Raw genomic sequence first — 26,752 nt, 5'->3', positions numbered from 1 at the left:
TATTCTGAAATTAATGTATTCAATTCAATTCAGATTTCACTTAAATTGTCATGATGGTAATATAATTTTTGAGAAAAAAACCAAAATAGGTGCATGTTTGAATGCCACATGTATTACTTTTTTTTTCTTTTTTTTTTAACGTTTAGGTCAGTAAGATTTCTTTTTAAGAATTACTACTTTTATTCAGCAATGATGCAAAAAAAAATATTTTAAATTGTATTTTAGATTAGATAAATGCAGCCTTGTTGAGCATAAAATACTTTTTTTCAAAAACATTAAATTATTTATACCGACCCCAAACTTGAACAGTAGTGTACATTTAATTTTTTTAGGGAAAAAAAACCCCTTTTAGTTAGTCTGTTTTACCTAGACTCATTGCTGTATTAAAAATATTTTTTCTTTTTTTTTATGTCAAATTACATGCACATTACATTGCTTGGGGTGTGTGTGGAATGTCACACCCTCTGCCTGTAGTGATTGGCAAATCCTGATGCAGCATGCGGTCTGACTATGTAGAACAGGGTTCACCAATCTCGGTCCTGGAGGGCCGCTGTCCTGCAGAGTTTAGCTCCAACCCCAATTAAACACACCTGAACCAGCTAATCAAGGTCTCACTAGGCATACTAGAAACTTTCAAACAGGTGTGTTGAAGCTGGTTGGAGCTAAACTCTGCAGGGACAGCGGCCCTCCAGGACCGAGATTGGTGAACCCTGATGTTGAATATGCTTCTGTAATTAGTGGTGTGCATGTGCCTGAAAGATGCAGTTACATCAAAGTTACCAAGTTGTGAGGAAACTCTCTCACATGCCCATGCTATCTTTCAATGAAATGCTGGGTAAGAGAACTATAAGCCAGTCCCCCACAGCCATGCATGTGCTCCTCTAGCTCAACTGCTTGGATTATGCTGAGCACCATGCCAGAGACATTATATGGGGGAGGAGGAGACGAACCACGTGTAGATAAATGAATGGGAGAAATATTAAGGCTCAATATAGTGGCAGGCAGCAGGAATGAAAGTGCCTTTTAATAGTTTATTTACTCCTGAATGTGCATTAACTGTATCCACCTGGAAATTACAGCATATAGCGTGATTTAAGCTCAAGAAACTAAATATATTATACTGCTGCTGTCAAAATGCATTTCTTGTTTTAAATATATTATTGACACACTCGAAATAAACACTTTTGGAGATTTCAATCTTTATCTCTTTACGTAGATGTGCTTGAATGCCTGCCTATTACTTGCATAGAAAATAGATGCCCAAGATGAACTGACTTTACTTATAGAAACTTTGAACTAGGTCATGGGTTTAATTCTGAGGAACCATAAGGAGTAAAATAAGCAGCTGGCAACCTAGCTGTGTGTGTGTAAAAAGGAGAATGCATCCATCCACCGCTGTGATCTTCTAGTTTGGTTGTGGCATGTGGGTACTCATATTGCTACATGAAGTCTGAAGCAGTTGAGAGACATTTCCAGAATGTCAGGGATGACTTTATTTAGCTTGGGCAGAGTGGTTTTGCTCTCTGTAATGGGTTTAACGTCCAGAGATGTCATGTTATCTAGTTGGCATGGTTAAGATGTTTCTGGCCTTTGAATCATAGTTTATTGACTTGGTTTAGTGCATTTCACACTAATTACTAATAGAGGTCGACCAATAGTGGATTTTACCAATAACGCTAACTAGGTTGGACCATGCTGACTGATAACAGATTAATCCACCGATAGTTTTTTAAATGGATGCTGAATGAAAACAAACATAACACAGAAAATAGTGCTGAAATTAACACGTTTACTCACAATTTATTTGCTTCTATTTTAGAACACTTGATGATTATCTAAGGAAAATAACAAAATATGTATTACAGTGACGATAAAAAAATAACTAAAATCGAATGTGTTTCTGATTCGTTTATACGTTTCTGTTGGCTGCATGACGATACAGTTTGCTTTCTCATGACTCTAGCTTTAAATATGCAACTTCACTGCATAGCGATTGCATAAAAGCGACCAGCTGGATATAAACTAATGCAAATAGATGGTAACAATTGTGAAATTTAATAATTGGGTCGGGCTTTCGTGTGTTTTTGTCACATTGTTTTAACCGCTTGAGGTACTAATGTTAGCATCCTCTCAGCCTTGACTGCAAACATGCTGCTGTTCTCCACTAATGCAGCATCTAGTGCTAGCCTGACTACGTCAGACTTCGTACTTCCGCTCAATTTCATTTCGCTTCTGTACTCAGTCTGAAATAGCGACCGTTTTCCCCGTTTTCCTCCGGCCTGAAAACAGCCGGCCAATCAACGAACAGAGGGCGGGCTGAGAGCCGTGACGTAGACGCTGATTGTACCGTGGATGCGTAGATTTACTTCACATAATCTGCAAAAGTCGTTCACAGCCATGTTCACTCCGGTATTTCGCTCTATGGTTTTGTTTTCGCATCATACATGTGTTTACATGGAAGTTAGATGCGGCTGAGCATGCGCATAACACGCACCATAACCAAACGTTATGTGATTGGCTTACGGGTAAACCCGTAAGCCAATCACATAAATTTGAATTTGATCCCGAGCCGGCAGCAATCACGTGGGCTTTCGCGCTAAACACAGAGACCGTAATGTTGCGAATGGAGAGAGAGAGAGAAAAGTGTGTGTGTGTGTGACGTGACAGTGACAGTGTATGCGCACGCTGTATGGTTGCTGCCACTGAGGTATAGCCCCATCGACGTGGTTGTGTATGATTTGGCAATAGGGGACAGCTGGTGAAAAAACATGTTTAAAAATTATCGGGAGGTTGGGAGGTGCTCGTAACGTGCTCGGCTCGGCTTGTAATTCCTCTCACACGCTGCGAGCCGCGACCATGCGAGCATCACCGATTCCACTCGATTTCTCCCGAGTGAAAAAAATCATCTGCAGCAAAACAAAAATAGTGTCTGACTGTGACTGTTTTGTTGCAACTGATAAGACACAAGTTGTTTTTGTTAGCCTATTGTGTTTCATCCAAAAAAATAAATGGAGATTCATTTTCCTAATTAAAAAAAAAAATCTTTTTATTTCTTAAAACATGATATATTGTGAGTTATTACTGATAATATATCGATTATCACAGTATCGCCATATTGTGATATTATCGGTATCGTGAACAATGTATCGCGTATCATATCGTATCGCGAAGTACCCAGTGATTCCCAGCCCTATAAGACATAACCAACTATGTTTACTAGGATACTTGCAAGATGGGCATTTTGACATAAATCTGTGTGAAATTGTCAGTTCAAGTGCAAGAAGACATGAAAGAGCTCAAAGTATTTGCGTCCTGTCAGACTTTGCTTTCTGTCAGACCCGCACAAGTTATCTTTCGTGTCTTCTTGCGCTTGAATGTTTAAATTGGCAAGGCTCAAAAATTATAAATATGCAAATGATAAGCTTTCATGACGATGCAGCACGGCCCCGATCGGGACAGTGACAGTTCTGTCAACTCTTGGCCATTGAGCATTCTTGTTGAGCCCTGCATTTAGATCTAGCTCGTCAATTCTCTTTACGTGGCATGTGTAAAAGCCTCTCTCTTTCTCTCACGTTGAGTGCGTGAGTGTGAAAGAAAGCGACAGAGGGCACTCTCAGCCAAGTGACGGTGCGTAAAGCTCAGCAGGCAATGAGATTATATCTGCGCTAAACTTATTTTTTGCTTCTAACTCAATCACAGACAACTGAAATCAAACAATTTTCTAGCCATTGGCTAATTAAAGACAAATTTTTAATCACCTAGCTTTTTTGGTCGCATATGTGAGTGATTTACTCGCATTGTAGAGGGTTGCCTAAGTTATTGGAACTGTGACTTTAATTGTCTTCCGCCTGCCCTGTATAGTGTTAGTCTTAAGGACTGTTGCACAGGCGCATGTACAATAATTGTGTATGATTCATTGAAAAACATTGTTTAAACCCTTTCTAATAAATATTTGTTAAGCTTATTTGGATTTTACATACAGTAATTACCTTTAAATTACAGTATTCTGAAAATCCAGTCTTTGGTTTTGACCTTGAGAGACTAGAGGATTGTGTTCTTCTCAGCTCAAAATGTGCCATCTCTGAAAAAGTGCAAGCTGACAGTGGAGACGGTTGCCATAGCGACAGCCGAGCCAGACAGCTCGTTGCCACGGCGCCGTTTGTGCTCGTGACCTGATTAGATTCCTTACAGGTGGAACGTCTGTGAGATCAGGAGGAAGCTTGATGTTTTGGGTGGGTCTGGCTTTGGCATTGTTCTCTATCAGATCCTTTTCTCTGAGGTTTTGAAATTTGTTCAAGACTGAATTTAGCTGGTTTAATTCAGTTAATCATTTAGCAAAGTTAGCTGGATGTCAAAATATATATTAAAGTATATTTTATTTTATTCATTCACTAAATGTGGATTTGTTTAAATTTCTGGAGTGACTTGAAAAATGGGTTAGAAATACAGGTTGACAATTGTAAACAAATCAGTAATGTTTTCTTTGAATGCCATTACTTATTAATTTTTTTAGCAAAAGCCAACATCAAGCTTTTTTTTTTTTTTATCAGGCTGTCTTGGAGATGTATTATAGCTGCAAAATGTACAGCTATCCAACTAGTAATAGCATATATAAATAATGTGTATAAACACCTTTTCATAAATAAAAACACTTATAAAATGTTGCTAATAATTATGCTAATGATATTATTAATATCAATATTAGTAATATCAAAAATAACAACAATAATAATGATTATGATGATAATAATAATTATTACTATTGAATGACCTTTATTACAGACCTTATTAGGATATATCGAGTTACTTCAGAGCATTGCATGACTGAAATGTCTATGGATTAAAACAGTAGCTATAAAAGCTTTTATCTGCCACGGAATAAAAAAAAAAAGTAAAAGATAACTTTTTATCTGCTGCAATTTTTATCTCACAATTCTGATTTTATAATATGAAATTGCGACTTCATATCACACAATTCTGAGAAAAAAGTCTCAATTACCTTTTTTTATAGTGGTCGACCTATATATATATATATGCAATATATATATATATATATATATATATATATATATATATATATATATTGCATTTTTAAAATATAAGATAAGTTGTATGTTATAAAAGATAAGTTTTTCTGATTGGCCGATGTGTTGGAAGTGGGACTTTTATTTTGACGGTGCTCCAGACTTTTATTTTGACGGGCGGCGCTGAGAACACAGCGCCTGAGAAGAGAACGGCAGCGCATGATCACACCATGGATCACACAGCGCTCACTCACATTCGTTCACTCTACGTCATTATTAGTTTACGAACTCTGTCAGTCATATCTAATACTTTGTTAGACAGAACTGGTAAACAAAGAAAGTAAATGGTATGTGAAAAAGTAAAGTGTTGCTTTTATATTATTTGTTACAGAAAAGGCAAACAATATGAATATTATATATATATATATTAATCAGAATATCTCTGAATATCTAATAAACATTTAATTTTACAAACCTTGCAGATTTAATCGAATCCAGCTGTGATAACTTGTGAAGTGTGCATTTGTAGCCTGGATAAACGTGTTACTGTGAGTGACGGTCGGTCCGTGCGAAGTGAGTGAATGCGAACAGAAGATCAGCTTCACAGGAGGAGACACAATCGAAAAACTTTAAATCCTTAATTTTAAAATATCCAGTTGCCCACTGTGTCATATTCTTATCGTTTTCAATGTGTGCTGTATGTAAAATTAGCGTTACCTTGTCTTTATTTGAAAAAATATGATTACCAGTGCGCACAAAATTACCAGATTACTGAGTGCCCTGTTACAGTGTTTACTTCCTTTTTATTCACATATTCATACATTTTTAAACAATTACTTTATTTGTGAAAAATACTGTAATAGGATTGCAGATTCAAGAAGTTGCCATCTAAAGTATAAGCATGTTTATTTTAAGGATTTGTTTTATAATTTATTAAATATTGATTAAAATAAATATAAAGTGTATATATAAATATCGTGCCACCCTGCTCTCTAAGATATCGGCATCGGCCATCAAAAAAACAATATCGGTCAACCACTACTTTTTTTTTTTTTTTTTTACTTTTTTTTTTAAAATGACAGAAACAAGCTTCCATGACCTCAAAAGTCAACAGCCTCACCAGCTGTAAATCTATCAATATTTGTTGCGCTACAAGCAGGGCTAGCTTAATCCATGCACGGGCCTATGTACAACAGTTAATATATTGACAATAATTGTCAATACAATAAGTACTATAATTATTATTTTTTTATATTATATTATTATTAATATTTATTATTTTCTCTCACTCACATATACTGTGTACAGGCCATGAAAATGTCAATTTGCTTTTAAACAAATCTATAAATTTGTCCAGGGTCATAGCCAGGTCCGTAGTGCCTACTGAACAGATCACTGTCCAAGACCCACGTTACTCCTATGAAGATTTCAGTTATTACCCTGAGAGTTATTACCCTATATTTCCTTTCTGTATGGGTGATTATATGTTGAGTTGTATCCTTGTGCATTGGTGTCAGAGTTGATTACTTTTTTTTATGCTTTACTGTCCAGTTGCTTAAATATGGTTAAAAATGATTACGCCCACTCTGTCTCTCTGCCACTACAGTATTTCCCAGGTTCTACTATAAACTCTCCCTTAAAAGAATGATTTTGGCTGTATGCTTTGCATGTCACCTTCAGTGTAGACAGTCCATGAGCCAGCAGTGAGCTTGAGGCAACAGCAAAAGTATTTTATTTTATTTTCAGCAGCACTGGCTGCACATCATGCCAAAAATAGAAATGGAGTGTCTGTTAGCTGAAGGCCTCTGTGTCACCGTCTGCCATTCATTGCTGGTTTGGGCAGTTTGATTGATTGTAATGGAAGCATTTTAGATAAAAAATTTGAGGTTGTTCAGTGTAAAGGGGAAATATCTGATTTGTCCCTGTACCATTCCTGTTGTGTTTGTCCTTCAGGGGGCTTTTGGAGCTCTGCAAAAGATCTGTGAGGACTCTGCTGAGATCCTGGACAGTGACATGCTGGACCGCCCACTCAATGTGATGATCCCGAAGTTCCTGCAGTTTTTCAAGCACAATAGCCCCAAGATCAGGTAAGACAAACATGTGTTCCCTGATGGAGCACAGCTGTATGAAACCACATTAACACAATAACATAATAACAATATTATTGTGATATCTATAGAAAAAAGAAAAATCTAAAGAAAAAAAATAATTTTACGCAATTAAAAAACTCCCACACTCTGTCTTGCTTTTTTCTGTCATCTCCTCCAACAGGAGTGTCTAACGCCGCCCCGTCTTTTTTCGCAATCCAAAAAAACTCCCACATTGTGTCTTGCTTTTGTCTGTCATCTCCTCCAACATGATTTTGTGCATATTAGCTAAACATTGGACGCTTCTCAATTGGAAGTGTGCATCCTAGTGAGGCTGTGTCCTTCCTAGTCCAGTCCTTCTGAGGCTTGTAGACTACAGTAGGGCTGGGCGATATATCGTGATATCATTTTCCTAGATGAAATTATAACAAAAGTTGAATAAGTGTGCGATATAATGTTTGTGCACTAAGCAAATAATGCTGCGCATGCATGTTGCAGACCGTCGCATTGATAAGTGCTGCCATTCCTGTTGCGTATGAGAAACATTAAATGGCAAAAGCCAAACGAAACAGAGCTGCTTGTTTGAACCGCGCGCCTTACGGAAATTTTAACAGTTCGGCTCAAAACACACCGCAGCGTGAGCTCAGAGCGAACGCAATTACTCATTGACCGTCTCAATAATGCGACCACTAAACGCGCTCTGAGATCCTGTGAGAAGTGCTCGAGTTCGGTGCAAAGTTCTCTCATACAAACCACAAATCAAAGGCCTCGTGATTTAAACCAGATGAAACAGAGCTGACATAGAGAAGAAACATAAAGCCACGATATAATGTAGTTACTGTGCATTTCTAAGAGACAAAACATGTCATTTTAATTTGTGAAATGTTCACCTGTTTGGTGAGTGTTTGCCATGTTCTGATGATAAAACCTGGTCTGGTTTCTACAACTTTCACTCAGGAGCAAAAATCAGCCTTTAAACATGAAAGAAATACAAATATGACATTTTATCGTGATAATTACTGATATGGAAAAAAATATTGTGGTAATTTTTTTGGCCACATCTCTCAGCCCTAGACTAGAGTCCTTCTCAGCATTAAGCACTAAAATGATGAGATGGTCTAGTAAGTGCGCATGGCTACGTCATAAATGTAACAAATTAGTTGTGGAAATTCTTTATATAAACAGACTTTCTATTAATGCAATACAGAGAATGACAATCGCCTGTGGTCTCCCAGTGGTTTTCATTAGACATAGCATAATGTGATTGATTTACAAAAAATAAAGCCTTCATCTCCGAAATCATGTTTTTGTCTTGCATTGCATAATGAAATTGGACGAGCTCAGTTCCGATTCATTTTTTGCTAATTCTCTTTTGAATTATGAAATGTGAATTGGAATGTGTGCAAAGGATTGTGGGTGACTGAAGGACGGAAAGATGATGAAAGATACAGATGATGCGTCCTTGAAAATAAGCAGAATGAAGGACGCGAAACAAAGACTGCCTTCCTTTGATCAATCAAATTGAGACAGCTTTTTAAGGAGCCTGAAGACTTGGCAGCCTAGATATGCAGCCTTACTAGGACGCAGCCTTCCAGTTGAGAAGCACTCACTGCGTCGTCTTTTTACGTTTTATGACGGCTGACAACCAGCGTCATGGTGCAGTACCGCCACTTACTGTGTTGGAGTGTCAACCACATACATACTGGCCCTGAAATGTTTGTGATATATCTACACGTATGTATATATATATATACATTACAATTTGCTGAGCAATTGTTCAGACTTGTTTGATATATGTACTCTGCTTGTTGTCTGTTGTAGGTCTCACGCCATTGCCTGTGTCAACCAGTTCATCATCAGCAGAACACAGGCCCTAATGCTGCACATAGATCCTTTCATTGAGGTACCACCTCCAAACCTGACATGTCAAAATTTAGAATTCTGTCATGTGCTTAACCTAGCTATTCCATATTATAGAATATTATTATCACAATTATCCTATTGTGATTGTTTTTTATATTTATGCATGTGTCTTTGTACCTCAGAACCTGTTTGCACTGGCAGGTGATGAGGAGCCAGAAGTGAGGAAGAACGTGTGCAGAGCTTTAGTCATGCTTTTGGAAGTCCGACTAGACCGTCTCCTTCCTCAAATGCACAACATCATCGAGGTTAGATCACACCTCCTGTAGCTCCTAATAAAAACCTTATATATAACTCTATTACATGAGTGCTGAAAGAGAACTTTGACTTCTGCAGGAATTAGCTACGGTCTTAGATGATCATCAATAATGGTTGTAAATTTTAATGATAAATTTGCCCAGCAAATCCCAGAGAGGCAAAATGAAGCAACAGCAGCCTCTTGTGGACTTTCTTTAGCTAGACTTTTGTGGACTAGTTTGTTAAAAATGGAATCGATGAGCCTTACTTATGAAACGTGAGCAAAATGAATTTCTGTGTAGTTTGTACGTAAAACTATTCTTACATTGCATTCAGTGGGATAGTTTTTTTTTTTTTTGTAAAAATTATTTTGGAGATTTTTTTTTTAACACACAATTATGCTCTGTGCTCGTGTTTCACGAAAGGCTCAATGTTTTTGTTTCTATTTCTCAGTACATGTTGCAGAGGACACAGGATCAAGATGAAAATGTTGCTTTGGAGGCTTGTGAGTTTTGGCTCACTCTTGCTGAGCAACCTGTGTGTAAGGAGGTTCTGTGTGGACACCTGCACAAGTGAGCACACACACACACACACACACACACACACACACACACACACACACACACACGTGTCTTTTTGATTAAAAAAACATCATCTTTATCAGGATCAGTCATGTTTTTCCATGTTTTGTGACAGATTGACACCAGTTCTTGTGAATGGAATGAAATACTCTGAAATTGACATAATCCTGTTGAAGGTCAGTTTCTCTCTCTCTGGTTTTAAAGCTTCTTTTTGAGTATCAGCTGATTGTGACATTTTTATATGCCGCCCCAAACAGAAGTGAAACATAAAACACACATCTGTGGATCAGACTGGGGCAAATAGACTAAATAAAACACCTGTGATTTGTCATTGAGTTCATGCGCACAACCAACATGTGATTTGGTTACGATGCTGAACCACATTAAAATAACCCCACATTGTCCTTTGATTTACATTTGGCTGTCATATACAAATTAGTAGCACTTTATTTTCCATATCTCTGTCTTTCATGTTAAGACACCTGAGTTCTAAAGCATCTGGTTAGCTTAATAAATGAAATGAACGATCAGAGTAAAAAAAAAAAAAAAAAATCAGAAAAAAGCAATGTTGTGCATTCCTACACATGCCCTCTCAGTCTTGTATAATGTGGACACAACACTGTGTCAGACAAAAAGTTTGTCAAAAAAACAACTAGAAAACTTAATCTCTTAATAAGTAAATGATTTTCAGGGTGATGTTGAGGAGGATGACGCAGTCCCAGACAATGAGCAGGACATTCGCCCAAGGTTCCATCGCTCACGCACCGTTGCCCAACAACACGAGGGAGGAGACTCCATTGAGGACGAGGAGGATGATGAAGATGATTTGGATGACGATGAAACTATTTCAGACTGGAACTTGAGTAAGAAACGGTGAAGTTTAGAAATGACAGACTCAGCCAAGTACTCAACATTTGCTTGTGTCTTTATTGTTTTTTCTGATGTGTGTAGGGAAATGTTCTGCAGCTGCACTGGATGTCTTGGCGAATGTTTTCAGAGATGATTTGCTGTTGCATATTCTTCCTCTACTGAAAGAACTACTGTTCCATCCAGAGTGGCTTATTAAAGAGTCGGGCATACTTGTACTGGGAGCCATTGCTGAAGGTATTCAAAAATTACACACAAACGCATAATATGATTCACACAAAGCAAAGGATTAGCATTTAAAAAGAGAAACTGAAGTCTTGAAAAGACTTGCCTACACTACCAAAAAAGTTGTAAATGTTTTTGAAAGAAATCTCTTATGTTCACCAAGGTTGCATTTATTTATTTTTATCATAAATACAGTAAAAACAGTAATATTATGAAATATTATTACAATTCAAAATAACTATTTTCTATTTTAATATATTTTAAAATAAATGTTATTTATTCCTGTGATGGCATCATTATTCCAGTCTTCAGTGTCACATGATCTTTCTGAAATCATTCTGCTCAATAAACATTTCTTATGAATGTTGAAAACGGCTGTGTTGCCCAATTCTTTTATGGGAACCGTATTTTTCCCGGATTCTTTGATTAATGGAAAGATAATTTGATTTTTTTCCCAAAATCTTTGTAAAGATATCTTTACTGTCACTTTTGAGCAATTTTTGAGGTTCCTTGCAGAAAAAAGTATTTATTTCTTGAAATAAATCTTATTGGCCCCAACTTTTGGACTATAATATATATGTATACTTTTTGTTTGACAAATAAATACAACTTTATATCTTAACTGGCTAATCCTTTATTTTAATGTGTTTGTGTTACACAAATTACGCGTCACTTTAGTTAATTACTGTACTAATGAAAAAATGTGTAATTACTAGCAACTTCAAAAAAAGAATTGCACACCAAGTACATGTAGTTAATTAGAATTAATATTTTAATAAAGTGTGACCTCCATCTCTCTTTTTTGACAAGTATTTTCTTTCTTTTCTTTAGGCTGTATGCAGGGGATGATCGCCTACTTGCCAGAGTTGATTCCACATCTGGTACAGTGTCTCTCTGATAAGAAGGCGCTGGTTCGATCCATCACTTGCTGGACTCTGAGCCGCTATGCACACTGGGTTGTTAGCCAGCCCCCCGATACCTACCTCAAACCGCTCATGACTGAACTGCTCAAACGGATACTTGACAGTAACAAACGCGTCCAAGAGGCCGCCTGCAGGTGAGCATGTGTCACAATATTGTATGTCTTGTTTAAAGTGCCCCTATTATGCTATTTAAAGTTTCCTAATGTTGTTTTGGAGTCTCCTACAACAGGTTTACATGCATCAAAGGTCAAAAAACTGTTTAATTTTCTCATAATATACATTTCCACATCACCACATTTTCAATGATTCTCAAACGACTCGTCAGATGAATCAATCTCTCTAAATCCCTCCTTTCCGCGAGCTACTCTGCTCTGATTGGCCAGACCAGACTCAGTCTGTTGTGATTGGTCTACATGCCAATTGCCATATGAACGTCAGATCTGCTTGTCCTGAGGCTTCCTACACCGTGAACTAAACACAGTAACGAACAATGACGTTGATTTTACCATATCAATGCGAGAACGAGTCCGATGATGAAACATCGGAAGAACTATTCATTCAACCCGAACCTCCATCGCAAGGACAACTTTAGCAGGATGTTTCAGTGATACACTACTCAGTTTGAGGTACATTATGGGATGTTGCAACTGTAATTCCTCACCATCAGCATTAACAAGTGCATGTCCATCAACAAACCGATTCTTTTACTTATACTTATTTATTTACCGAGTATTTTTCTAATTTATTGCGGTGAACACGTGGAAACTGTATTAATAACAGTGCATACATTAGCCGAGCTCTAGCGTGAATGACTGTAACATAAAGTCATTGTCAAACAAACAAATCTTGCTCCATGCTTAATCTTTACTCAAAGTTGTGAGAACGACAGACGATCTGCATTAATAGACACAGTTTTAGGTGATAGTGGCCCACAACTGATCAGCAGAAGTATTTCAGTAAGACAGAAATAATGTGAGTTAACCAGTTACCAGGAGACCTACACAATATAAAACTCAAAACTAAGTATTTTGAACATTGAACATTGAACTCCGAGATTTGAGAAGCAGTCGTCAGTGAAATAAAGGGAACACAGCAAAAGTTTAGGATTATACTGCTGTGATATCGTGGTAAAGATTAATTTTAACCACTGATTCTTCACATGCTCGTCCTTGGGCAGTGAAAAAATCTGGCTTTACCTTCACATTGCAGAGCACAGCGTCTTCTCGACATGATGCTATCCAGACCAGCATCCACAGTAATCAGCTGCTGGTTTGAGGTTCAAGTTTCCCCTGGTGTCTGTGCGCGCAGTACACTAATGTTTCGTCTCGACGTCACAACAAAACGTCTCACTCGCTTGAAGAGTCGACTCTTAATTTTGAAAGACAATAACTTTATATAAGGTGCACTTTCAGATTTAAAATTTTGCAGGATATTTTCATTCACTTAGAGCTATGTCACACACTACATGAAAGGTCATTTTCAAAAATCCATAATAGGGGCCCTTTAAAGATCACCTGAGTACAGCTTAGATCAGGCCCAAAAAATGAAGCCCGACCCAACCCGATCCCAGTCCGGCCCGACACATTAACTGTAATTATGAGCCCGAGCCTGATTTAAACCCGACCATTTTTTAATACGTGGGCCGTTATAACCAGGGGTGATGCCAGATAATTTTTTAACGCAGGTGCTGAGGGGGTACTAAATATATATAAATACTATTAATAAATGAGCAAACATTGGTCACTTAATATTTAATATTCAATTATTTTAATTATCACAATTAAAGTATTTTATTAAATTGAAGCACAACATTCAGCATTCAATCAAATATTCTTAAAGATTTATTATTATTAATAATGTTATTACATTAATATCTCGTTATTTCGACGTGTGCGTGCAACAAGCAAGATGTGCATTCGTAAATCCGGTGACACGCGTGCATTGATTTTTATTAATATGATGAGATGCGCTCCAGTTCACGTGCAATGCAAGTGACCGCTGTCCGCCGGCACTTCCATGTCATGATTATATTAATATTTTTATTTATATTTATATTTATATTCACTTTAAATAAAGGTTTTCTACAAAACAAAACTTAATGAAATGGTCAAAATCATGTCTGACTCCATGTCTCCCGATATATTGCGCATCCTATCTTACTCGTGCTGTTCACTTTTCACAATCAACATAGATGGGAAAAAATAACATTTATAATATTTTAACAAATATGATACTAAATGCGCTTATTTAATGGCTACAACATGTATAGTAGGCCTACAGACTCTCTATTTGTACAGATAATGTATACTTATGTTGCACACAAGTTGAAAGGCATTTGTTTTGCATAGTAAAACATATCTGCAACATTTATCAAGTTCACGGATAATTGTGTGTGCATTTATTAATTATTATCTTAATGAATAATGCAACAAGGACGAAGCATGTAAACTGCGTTGCTTGTTTATTCAGAATGGAATGGATCGCAAATGGATCTGAATGAAGAAACGTAAAAAAAAAACGTGAACAATGATGAATACAGAAAATGAACAAGAATGAACTTTGAATGGCCTAGGAGGAGTAGGCCTACTACTCTAATATAATAAAACAAGGTTTTAGAATATTTTTTAAACAAAATAAATATTTTTAAAGCCTATTATCCCGGGCCCGGTGTGGTGCGTGCGAATGGAGGAGACGCTGCGCATGACACGTGACGTGTAGCATTTTGTAACACAAATGCTTGATCAAGAGCCCGCCCCGAGGGTAGTGGTGGGAAATATCGGCCCGCGGGTCGGGTCAAGTTCGGGCTCGGGTTCGGGCAGAGAATCTAAGCTCTACACCTGAGATCTCTTCATCCTCTTTTAATCTCTGACTCTTACTTTTCCTCCCACAGTGCCTTTGCTACTCTTGAAGAGGAGGCTTGCACTGAGCTGGTGCCATACCTTGCTTATATTTTGGACACGTTGGTCTTTGCTTTCAGTAAATACCAGCACAAGAACCTACTCATTCTCTATGATGCCATTGGGACTCTGGCTGACTCTGTGGGCCACCATCTTAACAAACCAGTAATTGCACGATCAAATAAACACAAACTCTTTTGTAACAGGCACATATCTTTATTTTTTCAAACATATACAGTAGAGGTAGAACATTTGAATTAAAATAAACTATTTGTAATTGAAGTATTTAATATAATTATAATCAACATTTCTCTTGCTTTGTCTGCCAGTAACTTTTCGTGTTGTTGTTCACATGCACTGTGCTCTGTTTGCAGGAATATATTCAGATGCTGATGCCTCCATTGATACAAAAATGGAACCAGCTAAAAGATGAAGATAAAGACCTCTTTCCCTTACTGGAGGTAGTGATCTAACATTTCATTTATGTAAACTACCGTTCAGAGGTTTGGGGTTGGTAAGATTTGTTTTTTTAAAGGTTGTATCAGCGATTTCAGGCCCAAACATAAATGATCACATTCATCTAATCTTTCCTAACGATCCGCTAGCTGCCCGCCCCATAAGCATGCCGTCAAAAAAACGAAATCTGAAATCTGCACACAAAAACAGTTGGTTTCACCACCACTCAAAACCAAAATAAAGTGTTCCAACCAATCACCGACAGGGGTGGTGATTTATTTTGGTTTTGAGTGGTGGTGAAACCAACTGTTTTTGTGTGCAGATTTCAGAGCCTAGGCTGCCTACAGAGACGCGTTTTTTTGACAGCATGCTTATGGGGCGGGCAGCTAGCAGATCGTTAGGAAAGATTAGATGAATGTGATCATTTATGTTTGGGCCTGAAATCGCTGATACAACCTTTAAAGTCTCTTATGCTCAGCAAGTCTGCATTTATTTGATAAAAAATACAGTAATATTGTGAAATATTATTACATTAAAAAAAAGTGTCTATTTCTAGTATTATCAAATGTGATTTATTCCTGTGGTGGCAAAGCTGACTTTTCAGCATCATTTCTTCACTGTCACATGATCCTTCAGAAATCATTCTGATAATCCTAAGTTTCCTTGATGAATGGATAGTTAAAAATTAACATTTTTAAACATTTTGAAATAAAAATCTTTTGTAACATTATAAATGTTTTACTGTCACTTTTGGTCAATTTAATGCATCCTTTCTAAAACATGCAGAGAAAAAAAAGATTAATTCAGCAGAATTCAATATTTTTATTGTTTAGAATTTTGCATGTCAGTGTATGTCCTTGATGGTTGTGATTCAGAACAAGATTCTTATCATTCTATGTTTGTTTCTCTTTTAGTGTCTCTCGTCTGTGGCCACTGCCCTTCAGAGTGGCTTCCTGCCATACTGTGAGCCTGTCTACCAACGCTGTGTCAACCTGGTCCAGAAAACACTCGCCCATGCCGTGGTGAGAGACCACTCATACATCAAGCATTCCGTAAATTTCTGTTAGCTTAAAGAAAATACTGGAGAGTGAAAAGTGTTGCAAAATGAGAAACGGGCATAATTTAAAAACATAGTGGATATCACATGATCTCTCTCTATCTGTCACACAGCTTCACCAGACGCAGCCTGAGTTTTATGAAGCTCCTGATAAAGATTTCATGATTGTGGCTCTGGATCTGCTCAGCGGATTAGCAGAGGGTCTCGGCGGGAACATTGAACAGCTTGTTGCACGTAGCAACATTCTCACTCTCATGTACCAGTGCATGCAGGTAACTATATAGCATAACAAGGCTTTGTGGTATGTGTTTAGCCTAATATAACTAACACTAACAGAACTTCAACAATACCATTTGGTTGTTTCACACTTCATTTGGTTGCTTTGTCCAAACCCAAGTTCAATTCCTCTCTCATCAGTTCCCTTTCTACCGGGAACTCGCACAGCTTTCCCAGTGTCTTGTTCCCCTTCTCAGTGAACCATGGTTATATTTGTAACCCGAGACGGTCTCTGTTCATTTACGCTAATGTTCAAAAGTTGGGGTCTGTAAGATTTTTTTCATGTTTTTGAAAGAAGTCTCTTATGCTCACCAAGGCTGCAGTAATACTGTGTAATATAATTCAATTTATTTCTATTTTAAAATGCGATTTATTTCTTTAATGCCAATTTTTTTCTTCAGTGTCACATGATCCTTCAGAAATGATTCTAATATGATGATTTAGTGCTCAAATAACATTTATTATTATTATCAATGTCGAAAACATTTTTATATTTTACAGTTAATATTTTAGTGGAAACCATGATTTAAAAAAAATATATATTATTTGATGAATTTAGAGCATTTATTTTAAATAGAAATCTGTGGTAATATTATAAATGTCTTTACTGTCACTTTCGATCAGTTTAGTGTGACGTAACGTATTCATTTCTTTCAAAAACAAAAATCTTGCTGACCCAAAACTTGAACCATGGTGTGTTTGTGCCACAGTGAGTTCAACCATGCTAACTTTATGAAATTAGGACGGCTCACTTTTCATACCAATTGCGAACCAGACCCCAGTCCACCTGTTTAAATTGAGTTTAAAAAAAAGGCTTGCAAGAACTGTTTTAGCCTTGTAAAAATTAAGTCTTTTGATTTTTGTATTTTCAAAGGATAAAATGCCAGAGGTTCGACAGAGTTCTTTTGCCCTGTTGGGAGATTTGACCAAAGCCTGTTTCCAACATGTCAAACCTTGCATTGGTATGTGGTTGCACATATTCCCTGACACTTTCTCAATTTCATCCATCTCGGTTTACCTTCAGGAACTTACTTTATTTTAATTTTTTTTTTTATTGTTTGTTTGTGTTAATCTCTCCTTTCTAGCTAACTTCATGCCTATCTTAGGCACAAACCTGAACCCAGAATTGATCTCAGTCTGCAATAATGCAACATGGGCCATTGGAGAGATATCTATTCAAATGGGTGAGAGTTTCATCATCATCTTCAGTTATTGATTTCACTGATTTCATTATACCTTCAAGGTTAACATGCTATTTGTCTCTCTGCTCAGGTTCTGAGATGCAGCCTTATGTCCCGATGGTTTTACAGCAGCTTGTGGAGATCATAAACAGACCCAACACACCCAAGACTCTGCTGGAGAATACAGGTACCATATGAGGGGTGCTAGACCAGGCTGACCCCTCACAAGAGGTTTCCGCCCTCTTTCTTTCCCAAACTCTCCCAGTCCCCGTTCCGCAGTGCTTATTAATCTCCATACAAACTCCAGGAAGTGGACCTTACAAGGTTTGATAAAGGTTTTAAGATAACTTGATGTGAATATTAACTAACTAACTGTGTAATGAATAAGAATAAGAGCAATTTTAATGCTCATTTATTCTATATACAAAGTTAGTTCCCTCAGCATATCCTGTCTTCAGAAATGAACATAACAGACCTTGTAACAGTCCAGCCATGGTATTTACTGAAGTGGATTAATAAATTGAATGAATTCCATGTTAGCAAGTTAATATCACTGTAATTAAGTCACAAGCATCAGTCAGTGAGATATTACAAACCACGATAAATGTAAAACAGCCATGAAAGGAATATTAAGACCTGCTGTCTTTGATTTGAATGTTTTTTTACTTGAAAAATTGAACTTTAAATAGTCTTTTTTACCCTTTTAATTCAAAGAAAACGTCTAAACTCAAACTAAATCTGTTTTGTAGTGTTTAGATGAATGTATAGCACCTGTACCTCACAAAATATATCCCAGTTACACTCCACTCTAATTGGACTGCTCAAATTCAAGCTCTAGTCTGAGCCGTAATGGCCGCCGACATTGATGCCTTTTTTTAAATGAGGGTGAAGTGTAATGCTCCTAACATACTCCCAAAGAAACAAGGGTACTTGTAGATGTGTTCCTGTTTGTCGATTTATTTCTGTTGTTTTAGTTACTTTTCTTTTTCAATGTGAATGCATATCTGCCAATAGATGTTGAATGTTGTTTAGTCAAGGACGGCTAATGTTTGATGCAGGATTGCTGATGTCTTGATTATTAATGTCACAAAGACTAAGACCTTTAAAAAAAATGAAAAGTAAGCATGTGGCATAGGCAAATCCCCACTGACCATTTTTATGAGTCAGTTTCAAGTGAGTCTATTAACCCACTACTGTTCAAAAGTTTGGGGTCAGTAAGATAAATAAATGAATACTTTTATTCAGCAAGGATGCATTAAATTGATCAAAAGTGACAGCAAGGACTTTTACGTTATTACAAAAAAAAATCTATTTAAAATAAATTCTGTTCTTCTGAACGTTCTATACAAAGAATCCTGAAAAAACAAATCTGCAAAAATTCTAAACTGCACAACCGTTTTCAGCATTGATAATAATAATAAATAATGATTTCTGAAGGATCATGTGACCCTGAGGACTGGAGCAATGGCTTCTGAAAAATTTCAGCTTTGCCATCACAAGAATAAAATACATTTTGAAATGTATAAAAATAATATTTGTATTTATACATTTTATTTATAAAAATAAAAATGTAATATTTCACAATATTATTGTTTTGTTTTTTTTTTACTGTATTTTCGATCAAATAAAGGCATCCTTGGTAAGCGTAAGAGACTTTGAAAAAAACATTGAAAAGATCTTCCCAACCCCAAACATTTGAACAGTAGTCGATCTCTTCTTTATGGTGCAGGTTTGATATCATTAATGTTATGATATTGAGTTTATCTACTAATTAATATGATAATGGTGAATCAGCCCATCCTGCACTGAACTGCGTTCTCTAATGAGCCAATCATCTGCTTTCTGCATGTCTCATTGGACTGTTCATAAATGCCTGTCTTTAATGAGAATGTTGCATAGTTTTGTGTCTCTTAAACTTAGGTCTCCCTCCTCTGTGCCTCTTAAGATCCTGGTGGAATCTAGTCCTCTCCATGTAGTTCGCTTGGCGTAATATGCATTACTTAAAGAAACAAAAGAGACAGAAAGAAAGACAAGACTTTTCTGTTCTACTGAAGAAATTTTTGTGAGTTTAAGGGAGAAAATCTTACAAAACAAGATTGTTTTCTGTAGTCTTCATCTCTAAAACAGGGATTTGGGGGGGGGGAAAGAACATGCAATCATGATGGTGATGTAGAGACGTTACATAAGTTTGGCGGACACTGAAAGTTTCTCTGAGCTGTAAAGAAGCTGTGTTTTCTAAGACTCCTCCCTTAAACGAGATCTATGTTTTTTAGTGTCATATTTTTACATTTGACCCTGTAGTCTGGGGCTGTGAAGAGCACTAGTGAAATCTTGTGTTTATTCTCATACACAGATTCTGTTGAGTTCTGTTTCTGAGTTGTCTGTTTGTTTGTTTGTTTGTTTGTTTCTTTTTGTTTTCTCCTCCCCCCTCATTCGCTCATGTCTTGGTTGGCGTTTGGTGCTGTATAACCGTGATTGCGTTACCTTAGCAATAACAATTGGTCGTCTTGGTTACGTTTGTCCTCAAGAGGTGGCACCCATGCTACAGCAGTTTATAAGACCCTGGTGTGTATTATTCAATCTTTTATTTCATTCATTTCCTCTTTATGTCTATCTTCTGGCTTTTCTCCCTATGTCTCTCTCTCTCTCTCTCTCTCTCTCTCTCTCGCTCTCTCTCTCTCTCTCTCTCTCTCTCTCTCTCTCGCTCGCGCTCAGTTTCTCTCCAAACCTTGTTCCCAGTGTTCTTGAAAAGGCTCCTGCTTTTCTTCATGCCTTGCGCTGGTACAGAAACATCCAGAGTTGTATATACAAAGCATACAATTTCGCTAGGATAATATTTATATCTTCTTGCCATGCAAGAAGACACAGTAGGAGGCTTATTCAAGACATTTGAGAGAAGGCATCCCTCACTTTCGCTCTACCTTTCTCTCTGTTCTGTATGATTCAGTCTAAATCATTGCCAACCATGTGACTAACCCTGTCCCTCTAGGTCTTGTTGTTTAATTTGCCTCAGGAGCACCTTCATGTATTCTCAATTGATTTATTTCAGTTTTCACTTCTGTTTTCGTCTTTTATTGTCGCTATCTAACTACTAATTGAGTGCATGGGGTAATATCAAATGCTTGCTGGTTTCAGGAAACAAAAGCGCTAGTTATAAATGGATAAAAAGAAGATAAATGGAAAAGCTTCTTTAAAAAGTATTTTTCCTCCCCATTAGATGTGGAGTCTTTTAGCTGCATGATTCTATCCCAGAATGCCTGCCCCAAAATGTGCACTAGTTTAACTCTATAAACTAGCAGCTGACAGAATACATGGTGCTATATAGACATTGTATTTGTTGTAAGCGTTGTACTTGTTCTTATAAAGAAGTAGGTTGTTTTACCACAAAAGCAGCTGAAGTTCTTTATAAACAATAACATAATTTCTAAAGAAGGTAGATGTATATGATTAAGAACCAATGATATTGATGCTAGAAAAAATAAGATTTTAATTTTCTGTAAAAATATTGTGGGATTGTCAGGAAATATTGCAACAAGCTGAACTCTTCAGGTAAACCCGAAAGCTACATTTCGGTTTCAACAAGAGAATGTTTTCATTACAAAGAAGATAAAAATGTTGGTTTCTCGATTGACCAATCTCTGTGATTTAAAACGTTTGCTCGTCCCAAGGTGCTCTGAGGTGATAGTCATGATATTGTGTTGATTATGTGTTAGTCCACAAGCAAACTAACCGCACAGGCTTGTTATTTGAAAACTGGTTCTTCCCTTCACTAGGTGCACCTCTCTTCGCAATATAAGAGACAATGAAGAAAAAGACTCTGCGTTCAGAGGAATCTGCACCATGATCACAGTCAACCCTGGTGGTGTGGTGCAGGTACGACACGATATTCTCAGTGATGTCTCTCTGAGTGCTCTGACAATCGAAAATGATCCTCTTTGTTTTCTTTACCATCCCTCTTCAGGACTTTATATTTTTCTGTGATGCTGTAGCATCCTGGATGAACCCAAAAGATGATCTTCGAGAAATGTTCTATAAGGTAGAGCGCTGTGTAAATATTTCATATGAGTCTGTGAGTTGGGAAAAACCTTCAAGGTGATTGTGGACGCATGCTTCATACTTAAGTGCGTGTTCCCTGTTAGATCTTGCATGGGTTTAAGAACCAGGTTGGAGACGAGAATTGGAGACGCTTTTCTGACCAGTTTCCCCTTCCACTCAAAGAGAGACTTGCAGCCTTCTATGGGGTGTAGATGTTACCTGATTGAAGAGGTAATTTTCCATGAGATTTCCTAAGCTAGACTCTCTATTAGAGGAGTGTGTCAAAGCTTCTTTATAAGGCTGTACAGCACTCAAATTTAGCAAGCGTTCTTCATCGCAGTTGTTTTTAAATGTTTACTATATAAAAGCAAATGTCGTTTAAATAGGCCTGCATGCACAGTTAAATATATATCCTTCAGATATATCCTATATATCCTTCAGAAATCATTCTAATATGCTGATTTGCTGATTTCTTATTATTATCAATGTAGAAATAATTTTGTAATATTGTGTGTCTTTACTGTGACTTTTGATCAATTTAATGCATCCTTGCTGAATAAAAATATTAATTTCTTTAAAAAAAGAAATCTTACTGACCCCAAAAAATTTTAACGGTAGAGTATATATTGTGCAGATTTTTTGCAGAATTTAAAGTCAGTTTAATTATTACTAATTATTTATTATGTTAATTATTATATTCTGCACACTCTATCCCATGCATGTCCATTATTAAATATTTTGTGAAACTTTATTAATCTTTCAAATTAGGGCTGTGAAACGATTAATCGCATCCAGAATAAAACTTTGTGTTTACATAATACATGTGTGTACCGTGTATAATCATTTTGTATATATAAATACACACACATGCATGTATATATTTAAGAAATATTTGCATGTATATATAGTTTATCTATAGTTTATGTATACGTATGTATAAATGTATACATGCATGTGTGTGTATTTATATATACAAAATAATTATACACAGTACTTTTTAAATATTTTATTTGGGATGCGATTAATCATTTCACAGCCCTACTTTCAATAAGGTAGCTCAAATTTAAGTCCAAATTTACCATTGCCAAACAACCTTAAATGCTCGTTATTTTAAAGTGTTGCTGATATCCATTTAATAATGATACTGTACGTGTAACATTAATCTAATTTGATCTCTTTCTCTCTTGTTCTTCAGCTTATTCACTATGCGAGAGGATGGGAACCTCTGATACCCAGGGCATATGTTGCCCTTTACCTGGGGGGAAGGGTGGTCTAGCAGGGGAGGGAGTCACACGGCCCACTGGACCCCTGTAGATGGGGTGGGAGGGAAGTGTTAGCTAAGGCACTAGTCGACGACACCTCGCCAAGCCAAACCTAAATAGGGAGGAAAGCTTTTTCATCATGTCATAACAATCAACCATGAGGGTGAAAACAAAATACATTGTTAGCGTTCATTCACCAGGGCACTTAATGTAACGGGACATCCAGGGGTGAAAAAAAAAAAAACAATGACATGAAGATATGTGTAAACTCTGTATTGTTGCACTCCTGACATAGGAAAGTGCCTGGAGACGAGCTCTGAAAGCTTAAAAAACAGGTTTTGTTTATTTTCTGGACTGTATCATTTAGAGGGGTGGGTGTGATGTAAATCTCAACTGGACGCTAAGCATAAGTTCCTTTGCATGGGGTGATGTAGGGTATAGCTCGACTGCATGAAAGTGTGCAGACCGTATTTTGTGGGCCAGCTATGCACAGCAGTAGACAGTAAACATTCTAAAAACGTACCATATTTCAGACGCTTCGTCGGAAAGGTAACAACGTAACTAGAAATGTAAGTCCTCTCATATCATTGATAGTGAAAAGGTTTTCATCTTTAAACATTATTAAACTGGCAGTGATGCGAATAAAATAGGAATGACTGCATAACTTTATTATTTTCAAACTTTTTCTTGGTAAATTACGTTGGCATGCGCAAAGCAAGAGAGAAGACTCCATATTAACACAGTGAAGATGTTTGAACAGTTCAAACATCTGATTTCTTGCTCTGTACGAGGCTTTAATGTCCCAGTCTCACTTTCCAGTGTGGCTCGACACAGATCCAAACTAGTGAACCCTAAACACACATTTTGTTCATTTGAGACATCCGCAATTTCTTTTTGCTTAGTTTGCTCAGAGCATGATTTTGAAGATGCTTGTAATATCTGTTTTGACTGATCAGGTTAATCTGGATGTTTAGTTGTTTGATTTGTGCATGTTGGTGGCCCAATGAGCAATCTGTTTTTCCTAGCCCTCCCCCACAAACTAGGTTTAATAATGTGTTTTTTCCACACATACGCAACAGGTGACGTGTTTTCCATCCACGTATTGCTTTTGTGACTTTTATTTAGTTCCGTTACCTCGTGCATGAAGTTTAAAAAACGTCCCACGTTGTGTTGTGTGTAATCCTGGACAGTACAGTGCTTGTGGAGGCAGTGTTTGTGTCCCTCATGTGAATAGTAGCAAGCCTTAAAATGTCTGAATGTATCCCAGAGTGTGAGGATTTCGGTATTAAGAACTTTGTGCTTAAAAGTTGCTGCCACTTTAGTATCAGACAGACAAGACTGATGTTCATACTCATCTGGAGGCCCGTGAAATGGTTCTTTCAGGTACAAGTTAAGATCTGGATTCAAACTGAACCAGCTGAGAGGTCAGACTTTTAAGGATGATGTACGCAGAGAAATGTTTTATAATTTTAGATCTGAACACCATGGGATACTGTCAGGTGTTTCTGAGTCTGTGTTGTGCTGGTGTATTTATGCAAAGTGTTTTTATTTTCTTCAGTTTGTCTGTCACATTCCAGCTGTTTTACATTTGTAACCGATTAGAGAGGTCGGAGATTCTTCTGACAAAAAAAAATATGAAAAGAGCAAACAAAGAAACAAGATGTAGGCAGATATTATGAATGTTAAGTGTGTCGTCTTACACTTATGATTGCTGCTATGTGTTGTAATTTTCTACTTGAATATTTTATGTTGTAGAGACCTCAGGAGGTATGTTTACTTTTATTTTATTTTTTAATGTATGCCTTTCTCTGCTGTTCAGTCTCCCATGTTTCATAATAATAGAGCAATTCACTCTAATCCATTCTGCTGCTGGTGATTATCCTTTCTAACTGGCATATTCTGTCACTCTGTCTTCTCGTAAAGGAATGTAAACTTTTTTTTTTTAATAGAGGAGATAAAATATCAGTTAGTAGACACTCGTATAGCTTCATGTGGGGATAAATTTGAAGTAACTGGCCCTTATGTATCTGAACACTTGTTATTTATGAAATATAAATGCAGTATATACTGTAACGCCTTGAAGTTAGTTGAGTTTTCTGGGGGGGGGGGGGGGTATAAATACGGCCATGAGACTTGGAGATTGCACAGTAATGAATCTAATTGTTTTACATTTTTTTTCTCTCTCTTGTTTTCTTTTTGTGTACAAAAAGTACAAAAATGTAAAAATCTAAATGTTGTGTCCCCACCCTAGACTGCACCAACTGCTGTATAGTTATATGTGTGGAAATTAAGAAAATGTAATAATGAAGGAAACCTTTGCTCAAACGCTCCCTCTTTCTGGTCCGAGAGCAATTTTATTTATAGTGATTTTTGACTTTTATTTTATAATCTGATTTTGCAGAAAGATTAAAATATAGAAAGTAATCATTTTTAGGGGCCACCAAATATTTTGGATCATGCAAAGAATATATATTGTACTGTAAAAATTTTGTAATGATATTTGTATGACATTGTTATGGACGTGAGTTTGTTCCACTGCTTGGATCTGTACATTGATAAGAATAAACTCTTTTCAAAAATCACTGAGTATGTTATTTTTCCAATGAATTTCAAAGGTATTAAATATAAAGTTATATTGACTGGTTTGGAAATGCTGATTCAAATACCTTTTTGTGTATGTTCTGCCCTTTTTTGGGGGGATTATCTGTAATACCAAGAGATATACCTGCTACACTATTCATTTATAAATATCCTAAATTAAGGGCATTTGATTGATACACCAGTAACTCATTGCACTGTGACCTTTCAGTGACATCTCTAATATAATATTACCACAATTCGTAGTATAATCCCATATGATTATTATTATACCTGTAAAAGAGTGTATACACTCAGAATTTTGAGTTTTGCAGTGGGACGTTTAACAAAAATTACACTATTGCATCATGGGAATGCAATTCTTGAAACTGCCACCAGCGTCGCTGTTTCTTCATAACAATTATCTCAATGAAATACTGAACAAGTGGAGGGGTGAAACGCAAGTGAGGAGGTGGAGTCGTGTTCAGTTCAGGGAGGAAAACCCAGCAGAAGAGCAGGAAAAAAAGAAGAAAAAAGACCAGACACAACAACATCGGGGGGAGGTTGGTGGATTAACTGAGCCAGCTGAGGCAATTCAAATTAAGAAAAGCGCCGCTGTGAAGAAGGACAGCAAGATGATTACGCCCTATTTCCTGGAAAATTTCTGGGTAGGTTGTTTATGTTGTGCTCTTATTTGGCTTTGCGGGTTAAAGACAACTCTTCAGCTCTATTCGTCTGTCATTCTTTACATTGGTATGATATGCTTGATTTCTGGGGTTGTTCTTCGTGTTTTGTTTCACACCGGCCATTGTTGGGATAATACCGGTAAACCATGTTCGAGGCAAGCACGAGAGCATACTGGCCTGTTGCCCCCTCACTTTTCTCGGAGAATCCCGTCCAGCTAGACCGGGGATTGGGCCTCATTACATCCATCTGACAGACAGCCCACTAAGTTCCACCTCCGTTTAATCTGATTGGCTGTCGGCAACATCTTGGAATGATAATGATCCTGTTCTGCAACACCATTGAATGTTACGGCTGTCAATCACAATGCTGTCCTGCTCTAGTTCTTCCGTAATGAAGTTAGACCGGAGGCCAGAATGGTTAATAAAGTTTTGTGTAGAGTTATGTAATTCATGCATATGTG

At 37.0% G+C, this 26,752-nt stretch overlaps 2 protein-coding genes across 4 annotated transcripts in view; both read left to right on the top strand.

The window, feature by feature from the left end:
• The window catches only part of tnpo1 (transportin 1), a 35,563-nt gene extending 9,953 nt beyond the window's left edge, over positions 1 to 25,610 (top strand). Inside the window, exons 5-24 of one of the 2 annotated variants that reach the window (XM_084114399.1) lie at positions 6,978 to 7,111; positions 8,933 to 9,014; positions 9,157 to 9,279; positions 9,722 to 9,840; positions 9,965 to 10,025; positions 10,541 to 10,712; positions 10,801 to 10,953; positions 11,773 to 11,998; positions 14,755 to 14,926; positions 15,136 to 15,222; positions 16,132 to 16,239; positions 16,388 to 16,546; positions 17,425 to 17,512; positions 17,636 to 17,734; positions 17,823 to 17,918; positions 20,221 to 20,296; positions 21,505 to 21,604; positions 21,693 to 21,767; positions 21,871 to 21,997; positions 22,962 to 25,610. In XM_084114399.1, the coding sequence (XP_083970525.1) occupies positions 6,978 to 7,111; positions 8,933 to 9,014; positions 9,157 to 9,279; positions 9,722 to 9,840; positions 9,965 to 10,025; positions 10,541 to 10,712; positions 10,801 to 10,953; positions 11,773 to 11,998; positions 14,755 to 14,926; positions 15,136 to 15,222; positions 16,132 to 16,239; positions 16,388 to 16,546; positions 17,425 to 17,512; positions 17,636 to 17,734; positions 17,823 to 17,918; positions 20,221 to 20,296; positions 21,505 to 21,604; positions 21,693 to 21,767; positions 21,871 to 21,978 (2,238 nt within the window). In that variant the 3' untranslated portion in view covers positions 21,979 to 21,997; positions 22,962 to 25,610. The remainder of the gene's footprint in view (positions 1 to 6,977; positions 7,112 to 8,932; positions 9,015 to 9,156; positions 9,280 to 9,721; positions 9,841 to 9,964; positions 10,026 to 10,540; positions 10,713 to 10,800; positions 10,954 to 11,772; positions 11,999 to 14,754; positions 14,927 to 15,135; positions 15,223 to 16,131; positions 16,240 to 16,387; positions 16,547 to 17,424; positions 17,513 to 17,635; positions 17,735 to 17,822; positions 17,919 to 20,220; positions 20,297 to 21,504; positions 21,605 to 21,692; positions 21,768 to 21,870; positions 21,998 to 22,961) is intronic. The other variant, XR_014606209.1, reaches the window with a different exon arrangement.
• Positions 25,585 to 26,752, top strand: part of LOC311083112 (F-BAR domain only protein 2) — a 50,134-nt gene continuing 48,966 nt past the window's right edge. For both annotated transcript variants that reach the window (XM_084114398.1, XM_084114397.1), the window contains exon 1: positions 25,585 to 26,273. In XM_084114398.1, the coding sequence (XP_083970524.1) occupies positions 25,974 to 26,273 (300 nt within the window). In that variant the 5' untranslated portion in view covers positions 25,585 to 25,973. The remainder of the gene's footprint in view (positions 26,274 to 26,752) is intronic.

The sequence above is a fragment of the Abramis brama genome (genome assembly GCF_963993115.1).
Source record: "Abramis brama genome assembly, chromosome: 5".
In the NCBI taxonomy this organism is placed as follows: Eukaryota; Metazoa; Chordata; class Actinopteri; order Cypriniformes; family Leuciscidae; genus Abramis; species Abramis brama.
This window is presented reverse-complemented; position numbering and strand designations above follow the sequence as displayed.